The 9,874-nt window shown below is 33.0% G+C and overlaps 1 protein-coding gene across 1 annotated transcript; it reads right to left on the reverse strand.

Moving 5' to 3' along the window:
• Positions 2,372 to 9,466, reverse strand: LOC109332167 (NHL repeat-containing protein 2-like). Its single transcript, XM_019567033.1, has 12 exons — positions 9,331 to 9,466; positions 9,097 to 9,161; positions 8,659 to 8,752; positions 8,308 to 8,465; positions 7,269 to 7,318; positions 7,056 to 7,177; positions 6,542 to 6,649; positions 5,887 to 5,979; positions 5,102 to 5,138; positions 3,462 to 3,709; positions 3,208 to 3,357; positions 2,372 to 2,683 (listed from the first exon to the last, which is right to left on the reverse strand). The coding sequence occupies exons 4-12, from the start codon at positions 8,403 to 8,405 to the stop codon at positions 2,519 to 2,521; spliced, it is 1,071 nt and encodes a 356-aa protein (XP_019422578.1). The 5' UTR covers positions 8,406 to 8,465; positions 8,659 to 8,752; positions 9,097 to 9,161; positions 9,331 to 9,466; the 3' UTR covers positions 2,372 to 2,518.

A 9,874-nucleotide genomic window follows, 5' to 3' on the forward strand; every position in this document is an offset into this window, starting at 1 on the left:
AAAATAATCTCTTAAATTATCAAATGTTAATCAAATTAACTATTTTAATATTTTGATGACCCTAACACTAACTATTTTAATTTATATTCATGATATATAAATACTAGTTTGAATTATTATTTTTCCCGGCATCAATTTGTTAAATATAAAAACAAAATTTTAAGGACCAAAAATCTTTAGTTTTTTTTATAAAAAAAGATGCCCCTTTGGACTCACCTCTCACGTTGTGGCTAGGTTCCATCGTAATTGTTCACATCTCTAAAGTCCTGAGAATATCGTGTACATGATCCTACATTATTGATTCACACCTTCATCTTAGCCCCGACCTAGCTCAACTGCTCCTTTAGCTTCCATGAGATTATACTATATTAGAGTATATTATATTGAGTGAAATTATACAAACTACCCTTCACTTTTTTACACCTAACAAACCTCCAATCATTTTTATACTTTCATTACACAGATCACCCCTGCATAAGAAATAAGTGTGATCTTTTAAACAAAAAATGTGATAAATGCAATTAAGTTGAACAAAACATGATATATTATAGAGATAAGTCCAAATAAAATATGAGTCAATATCTCTTTATTATTTTTGGTTCATTACACTATATTATAAGAGCGATTTAAACAATATTTCTTTAGAATTGTTGATGCATTTTGTAACAAAAAACAATAAAATACATTGATTTGTATATTATTTGGACTTAACTACCCAATATATCATGTTTTGTTTAACTTAATTACATTTATCACATTTTTTGTTTAAAAGATTACACTTATTTCTTATGCAGGTGTGGTCAATGGAATGAAAGTATAAAAAACTAGGGGATGTTTGTGTAGCTATAGAAAAAATGATGGGTAATTTGTGTAATTTCACTAAAACTCAGGGGTCAGTGTAATTTACTCTATATTATATTGTGTTACAAAAAAGAATAAAGAAAGCTTAGGTGATGATAGAAAATTGGAAATGAAGCTGTAAAGATCAGATCAGTCTCACATAAACATGCTAGGGAACTTTGCCTCTTTGAAAGAGACATGCTTTATTGTCTAATCTCTTCTAGGAATTGATGGTAATGAGTTTTGAACTTTGACAAAATGAAAATTATCAAAAATTACTCGTTACTAGTCTAAACTTAGTGGTTTTAAATATTCAATATACTCAGTATCACCATTATGTACATTTTTTATTGAACTCGTCATGCTTCACCAATCAACAGATACATCAATTTAATCCTTTCTTTTGTATCATGAAGATATTCCTTTTACAACTGAAAATTACCTTCAGTTTACCTCAAAAGGTATTAAATTGATACTGATTTTAATCAACAAAGAGCATTGCAAATATTCATCTGAACAAACTGAAAATGGACACATTATTGATGGACAAAAATAAGGTTTTTGTCACATGATTATGAATGTTTGACCATGACAATGGTGCAGAAATTCATTTGCCATGTCTCTTCTCAGAATACCCAAAGAGGAAGCACAATTGGATACAAAAAGGTTATTTACTCTGCATTTTAATCTGGATTAGGTAACCAAAAGGTTACCCACTTTTTTTTTTGATCCGCAAATAGTTTCCAATTAGAATGCGATGAATTAAATTAATAGTATCTGACAATAATGGATTCGCTCCAATAATGATACATGTAATGCAACCTTCTAAGTCAACAACAAAGAAGAATATTCATCCCTTACAGAATTATCAATTCTCAAATTTTGCTTCAGCTAAATTTTTATCTAGTGTTTTTGACAGTTTATAAAATGTATTAGATGTGTAAAAAGAATAGGGTTATGAACAGGATATTCTACATCTAATTATTATTTATTATAATCTTAATAAGCAGAATATTTTCTTGTCTGTCAATAACTCAATATAGAGATGATGATCAAGCATAGGAATAAACCCACTAAGTCCTGCTTTACACCAAAGTACAACACATTTGTTAGCCAGAGGTCTAACTTGGGATTTGGTGAAACTAATGAGCTACACTATTGTTAAATATTAGTATAACCCTTCTACCAAACATGGCTGTTTCTACAAACTATTGAATTGCTTCACTTGCTTGCATAGGTGGCTGATCTACTTATGTGCATCACCTAGGAATAATGAATGAAACAATATGTATGTTCTATTATTCACCATCCTAGCATCATAATATGAATAAAACGTGAACCGGTGCTGCCTTGGAAGCCAATGCATTCCTTGCTTATCCACCAAGCAATCATCTATACTACTATGAAGGGAATTAGTAGTTAAATAATGTAATTTTGTCTTGCCCTATTTTATACTTACCAAGAATTTATAATTCTTTATTATGTCCTATACTTATTATCTATATGGGGATTGGGGAATGCTAACTTATGTAATGAAAAGAAGTAAGCTGTTCTTGGAATATGTTGCATGTAGTTTCCGAATAAATACTTTTTAGTACTGATTAACAGGACCCATTATCTGTTGCAAAAATGAGCAAGAAATAGAAAGGGTGCTCAAAATAAAACCTGGATTACAGTATCACAGGGCAACTGGCCGCAGTGAGCTGCTGGTTAAAGTTTTTGGCTTCACAAAATGTGCAAGGGTGACGTCCGCTTTGGTAGAGTTAGGAGCTCCCTCTCGGAAAGGGACCTCAAACAGCAATGATTGATACAAACAAACCTCATCTTCCTTGCAATAGTAAACCTGCAAAGGAGTGAATTATATATATTTTATTCATTGATGCTCTTAGGGTTTGTCCATTACAATCAACAGCTATATGAGATGGATTTATAAGTTTTGTTATACCCTCCTATAAATATCTCCTACAAGTCTTCCTAATACTGAATAAGAAAGTATTAAATGCAGCATGTCCAATTTTGTTGGAATATATGAAGCATTCAATGTTTTCTTTATTTAGTAATAGAAGATATGTAGTAGGAAGTTGTGGGAGGATATAATATTTTTTCGGTTTATAATCACAACAGCATAGTACAGCCAAAAAATTAATGTGAGGCTTGGAACTAGATAATTAAGCCCCTCAACATTAGAATCAGCAACTGCTAAAGCTTCTATCCATATTTCTGATATTAACTTTTTCTTGCTCGTTTTGTCACACATACATTAAATTCAAATAAAGATTTGAGTTTGACACTTAAGAAAAGATTTGGAAGCTTGAAGCAAACTATTTTAGTTTAGACACAAGTCCCAGTTTCTATAATGAGGCATACCTTAATATTAATTCTTGCCATTGAAGCAGAGTTAGAGGATCTCTTAAAGTGAAGGGTCGCAGATCCTTCTGGATTAAGGAATCCATCTAGGAGATCAATATTCACAGCATCTTCAGGCTCAATATCAACACTAAATCTACTGCGTGCTTCCTGCAATGGAATTTTTGGGCAGTATTCAAAGAAATATTTAGTCTAGTTGTATGCAAAGAATTGAATTACAGCAAGTGTTTAAAAGAGAGGAGGATGGTGAGGACCTTCGAGAAATGATACTCATTTGGTAATGATATTTCAATAGACAGGTTTCCCTCATTGGATGAAATGGCATCGATGTTAATGGTTTCAGTGTCAGCTGATGTTCGTCTCCTGAGACGTTTAAAAGATCTCAATTTTGGTTTAGGAGGCTGAAAACCTTTAAGCTCTAAGGTACTGAGTGCATATTCATCATTGTTCAAATCTAGATATCGAATTAAGCTGTTGTTTGTGTCGGCTATGAATAGTCTCCCTGAAAATGAAACAAAAATTGTATTCCCAAGCTTAAGCTCATTTTACACAAGAATTGGATGAACATCTGCAAAATCCGTTTACAAGATATCTACTTGTACAACAAAAAGTAAGTTTATGCATGTCATAGTTATGCATAAGGGGGTGATAATTATGCCAACTGTACTTTATGTATTTATAATTGTGAGATTGTAATGGAGGTATTAGGGTTTAATTCCCCTGTGCCATTGTAACTTAGCGATGGATATTTGTTATGAAAGTTTCAAAACAGCAACAACCTGGCCAACATATAGCCAGCAGAAATATAACAGGATATAAACAGCATGACCTATGTAAAGATTTAGAGCCACTTTCTTAATAAAATACTTAAAAACAATGTTTTAAAAATGTACTACTTTGTACTTCAAGCTTAATCAAATGGAGTTTGTGAGAAGGGTGGGATAGGAAAGGCCAGAAATGGTGTCAAGGTAGGAAATTTATACAGTACAGTTAAGTCTGTTTTCAATTAAGAGACAGAAGTTGTGTATAACATGAGAAAAATGTCGATAAACTAGTCATGCAGAGAGACTACAAAGGACTACTGGTCTAGATTTTAATAACGCTCATTCTTTGTGAAAGAGTTCACCATTTTTTCTGGTTAAAAAGTTCAAGATTTTAGTAATGCTCACTTGACATTTCTGTCATGCAAATAACTCAGTATAAGTGCAGGTAACAATGATTTATGATAGAGCATTATGACGACATTCTATCCTTGTAGCCGACCCCACCTAGTGGATTAAGGCTTGATTGTTGATTAAGTGCCGGGAACAATGGGTAGGCAGTAACCCTGCCTCAGCAATCACAGGTCATACAATTTCCCATGTGGTGAATTAAGGCAGTGAATGTAGGGTGTATCATGTGAGTATTGCCTTATTTTGAGAGGTGAGAAGAGAAAATCTGGACCATTCAATCTCACATGGATGCTTATGATTGAAAGTTACTTAAAAATCATATGACCACTTAAAAAAGTCATATGGCTTGAAGTTCCAATCATGACCATACATGAACGGTACATTGGTCAATATTGACTCCTCCCTCTCTCTCTATATATATATATATGATAGGAGTGTGTATTTTGAGATCAAAGGAACAAATCTTGAATGTACAACCATACATGGATAATCAAAACTAAAAGGTATTGAATGGTCTAATGACCACTTACATAGGTCACATGCATTTATATTTCAATATTAACTATTCAACTAAAATCCAATGATAAAGATTTGCTCCTTTGACCTCTCACAATAACAGAGTTCTCACTTGATATCAATCCTATATAGATAATAAGTTTGGATGATCTCTTCAATTCATTAACATTTATGTATTGAATTAATTGCAGATAAAAGAGCAGTACCATTGTCCCCTTCAACAATTCCTGATGGTTCAGAAAGCTGCAAGAGCATTGATAAATATGTTAACATATATCTGTGGCTATTAGGTAAGAAAGACTTCATTTGTTTTACTTCATTCTGCTGACACTTATTTGCGTGGCCATTTAAATATTTAGATTTTTTCTACATCATGGGGAATGACATATACGATCCAACTCAGTCAGTTTTGCAATCTTAACTAGCATAGCTTTCACCACATGTACCCTTTTAATTTTTTACATAAAATAAGATACCTTTCTAGAGGATGAGCCTAGGTGCAACGGTAAGGTTGCTCGCCTTGTATTTTTTTAAAATAAGATATCATTCTAGAAGAAACCAAGAGAAAACACAACTAACAAAAAGCAAGTAAACCACATAAACAGAATAAATCCATCAATGCCTGCGACATATATGAAGATAGCATAACTATTATTAAATATCATTAAACAACATCAATATTTTTATGGTGATTCTCTTTAAATCCCTATGGTAAATAAACAACTTGCAGAAGAATAACACTGACACGAGTGCATCAGATATTCCAAAACCTAGGAGAATTGGTTGCTATTTTTTAGAAACTTGTCATTTATAGCGCTTGATCAGCCTGTGTAAATGCAAACCTATGCATTATATCTATATGTGAAGCCACCAAAATTGTTTCATTAAAATCATTAATTTAACCATTTAAAAAGAGGATATAAAATGAAAGTTATATGTTTCAAACTAGGAGATGATTTTGGTAGATAAGGGCACATCATGTTTTACCAACCTGAGCTGTCACAGCTGTCCCATCCTTGAAACCAGCTTTTCCTGTCCCTGCAATGGTGCTAACTCTTTTACTAGTTGGGTCAAACTTCTTGATCTGAAATATCGAAATATAACAGAAAAAAGTTAGTTTCTCAGGTTATGGGAGCTAAAGCCTGGCCAGCCAATTAATAATTTTGTGTCATTCTAATGTAGTTATAAACTGTAGGCTACTACACCTCCGAGAGATAAGTTTGATGAAAAAATTCATATTTTTACTAGAAATTTAAGAATTAAATCAAGAGTAGGTCATATTTTCACATCAAAACGTTACTCTAGGTATTTGATATTTAAAGTTTAAAACCTGCAAATGCACATGAAATATTGATTCCTAAGTCCTAATAGCAACTTGCAGATTGACCAGTCAATCCTTGCAATACTAGAACAATAATTAAGAATGAGAGAAGTGTTTGAAACTACAGCGAAAACTCAGAAAACTGGAAAATGTTGTGAAGACTTGACAAAAGGAACAAGTCAAATATGCTAACATAAAAAGTCCATTCTTAAGTTTTATAGTCTGTAATATACAATAGATTTTTCCCATTGGTGTTTTCTCTAAGATATATTGTGCATGCAAGAGCCATAACAATCTCAAATGTAACTTGTTCTGAACTATTTACCTTGTGATTGTAGCTATCTGTGATATAAATTTCACCATGCTTTGTACACACAACCCCTAATGGATGTTGGAAAAGTACTTCAGAGCCTATTCCATCTTGGTCACCAAACTGAAAAAGAGAGCATAAATGTAGGTTACCAGGAGAAAGGAATTTTAAAGAGAGAATATAAATATATGATTGAACATTTGTGTAGCCCTGTTTATGGAGAATGAAGAACATTTGTATCATTCCTAATCTCATTTACTGAAATGTTTTTCCCTTCCTAGAAAGGCAAGGGCAACCAGGTGCTATAAAGCTACTGCTAAGCACAGGGTCAGGGAACGGTAGAACCTACATGATGGGTCTGTAATTAAATTGCTTCTTATACAACAGCAACCAAGTCTTAATCCCACTAGATGAGGTCGGCTATTTAAACTATTTCTGATAATGAAATTTAATCATAGAAGAAAAAGTAGAGGTGAAAAATGAAGACGGAAAACTATATAATCAGCTTCTGAAGTCATACTGAAACTACCTTAAACAAGTTGTCAGAGAATATTGGGTCACCACCAGCTAGCAACCGAGATCCTCCTGTTTTCAGATTAACGGCTCGAATGGAACTACTCTCACTATCAGCTATGTAGATCTCCGCTAGATCTTATCATGCAAAATCATGTGAAACATTTTTACTACAAATCACAGTTGATGTAAATCGAAGTTTGGGAGAATTGTCAACACAACATGTTACCTCGAGACAATGAAAGACCAGAAGGTTGTGCAAATGATGTGCTTGTAGAACTATTTCAGTTTAAAAAACAAATAAATATTAATCATAAGTTTTTAGAGTTTCTAGCTGAAAACTCACAACAGAACACATGGGATGAATTGGACTTCACAATTTAAAAACCATGGTTCAACCAAGCAAAAAAACACATATCTGTCTAAGAAGAACTAATAATAAAGTCACCATTGACATTAGAATCAGTCAATTATCCCCTTAAAATAGGGTGATAAAATTCAGGTTTGAGTTTCTCATCTCATTTTTTTTAAAGAGCATCCCCGAATTTTTCACCAGTTTCATATTCCCTTAAATTGGTCCAATTTACCAATTCCTAAAAAATGGTCCAATTGAGAGATTCATTCCAAACACCTTATATAATAATTATACGATCAAGTAGGTATAATAATCATTGTGGAAACTTTTGAATTCATGTTGATATTGTTAACGTTCCATCTCTAAACTAATTGACAATGAGAAAAATAGTCCAACGAGTATTTAAACCACACACCCGAGATAATGAGGTTGGTGATGTAAAACTTACTTCCTAGGATCCCCCTCCACAAAAGCCTATTGAACCAGACTATAGGTTATCTTTAACCTAAGATGAACAGGCATCTTTTGGGCTCTGATACCATATTAAGTTCCCATCTCAAAATCAATTAACAATGAGAGGAGTAGCCCAACATGTATGTAAACAACACCCAAGACAATAAAGCAGACAATGTGGGACTTGCTTCCCAACATATAGGCAAGAAAAGATATGAGTGTATATTCGCTAGAGAAGCAAACAGACAATGCAAGATTTGATGCAGAAATATCACTTTTGAATTATGATTTTGATATCAAATCATATCAGATAGATATGCATATTGCATAATGACTGTAAAACAGTAGAACATATTATCCGAGCATTATGGTATTCAAAGGTCTCTATAATAGAGTCCGCCGAAGAAAATCTTAAATGTAAATATAAAGTTTGAAATTATGTGGTTCGTTTGACGAATACCTTGATCCATTTAAATTTCTTTCATAACCATCTCCACTAAATGCCCTCGTAATTCCATCCAATATATCATGCTCCCAAATCTGATGTTGGCCAGCCATGGCAATATAAACTTTTTCTTCAATTGGATGAAAGCAGACATCCCAAGGGGAATTAAGAAGCTGAAAAAAGGGGGAAAACTGAGGATTCTAACTTTGTGGTCCATTTAAGGAGCAAATCAGAATTGGAATATATAATGAAAAGACAATGCTAAAAAATTAAGAAATTCAACTTTGTTATCATATTAAATTCCTAGCTATTTATCATTGCAGATGCTCTTCGTTCTAAAAAAAATTAAATAATCAATTTTGCTACCTGTGTGTCTCCTTTTCCTCCTCCAATATAATCAGACCCCTTTGTCCCATTTCCAGCAAGAGTACGCACTTTCTCATCAACAAAATCAATTTCCCTTTACAACAGTGCAGATATTGAACAGCAAGTCATTACTGTAGAAGTTACTAAATTGACCCATTGAACTCGCATTAATATGAGTATTACACCAAAGTTTTGCTTTTATCAAATGAAAACACCAAAAAAAAAACTCAAACTCTTTGAGAATGAAGTTATGCGCAGATCAGTAATTTTGATATTTTGAAGTAGACATGGCAGTTCACAAAGCAAGAATCTCTTAAATGTTTCTATGATTCAAATAACTATTTAAATATCCATTATGTTAGCACAGATGCAAATAAAATAGAGAGGAACAAGAATGAAAATCAAACATGGTTTTCAGCATCTGAAGCTATCATGTACCTTAAAGCATGATTTTCGGTGTCTGCGACATAAAGGATATTTTTCTTTGGATTATAAGCAAGGCCCTAGAGAAACAAAAACAATAGAAATATGATATGTTAAAAAAGGAGAAAATTTTAGAGTGATATCAATCTCATATCGACAAAATGGAAGATGCTACAATTAAGTGAGAGCTAAATACACTAGAAGCTCAATTGTGTATTTCCTTTTGTTTTTGGTCTTTTAACTTCATACCTGAGGACGGTTGAAGGTGGCATCATCAAAGGAACCATCCTGCAAACCTTCCTCCCCGCTGCTCCCAATTTGTACAACAAAATTCCCATCGAGGTCAGTAACAACCTGAATAACAAATATGGCCAGGTGGCTTATTGATAATTTTAGAAATTAAAATAAAATACAACTTAGTTTCATAAGCAAACAAGGAAGTTTTTAAAAGCAATGTGCATTATCCGAATGAAATATGGCAGTTATGGATTTAGAGTTTAATTTAGAGTTACTTGGGAATTAAGGGTTTAATTATCAGTTATTTGAGTGTTGGGAATTCTGGGAATAGTTGTTTGGATCTAGGGAAACCCTATCCATGGTTCAATTAGGACTACAATTCATATTCTGGATTCAGATTTTTAAAATTGAATTGCTTTATGCAAGTAGATTTGTTTGAGTTGTCTATATGAGCCATATTATTCCACAAACTTCATTTTTATGATTGAATTTGACTTGGAATATTTTGTGCTTCATTCTCATAGCAGGTAAAAATGCCCCATGTGTGGTGGTGGTG

The sequence above is a fragment of the Lupinus angustifolius genome, chromosome LG02, assembly GCF_001865875.1.
Source record: "Lupinus angustifolius cultivar Tanjil chromosome LG02, LupAngTanjil_v1.0, whole genome shotgun sequence".
In the NCBI taxonomy this organism is placed as follows: Eukaryota; Viridiplantae; Streptophyta; class Magnoliopsida; order Fabales; family Fabaceae; genus Lupinus; species Lupinus angustifolius.

Excerpts from the sequence above, each read along its gene's own strand:
- LOC109332167 (XM_019567033.1), bottom strand. The coding sequence starts at position 8,405 with ATGGCTGGCCAACATCAGATTTGGGAGCATGATATATTGGATGGAATT. Across the intron at positions 7,319-8,307 it reads AGAAATTTAAATGGATCAAG|TTCTACAAGCACATCATTTG; the intron begins GTATTCGTCAAA and ends AAACTGAAATAG. Across the intron at positions 3,358-3,461 it reads ATGAGTATCATTTCTCGAAG|GAAGCACGCAGTAGATTTAG; the intron begins GTCCTCACCATC and ends ATTCCATTGCAG.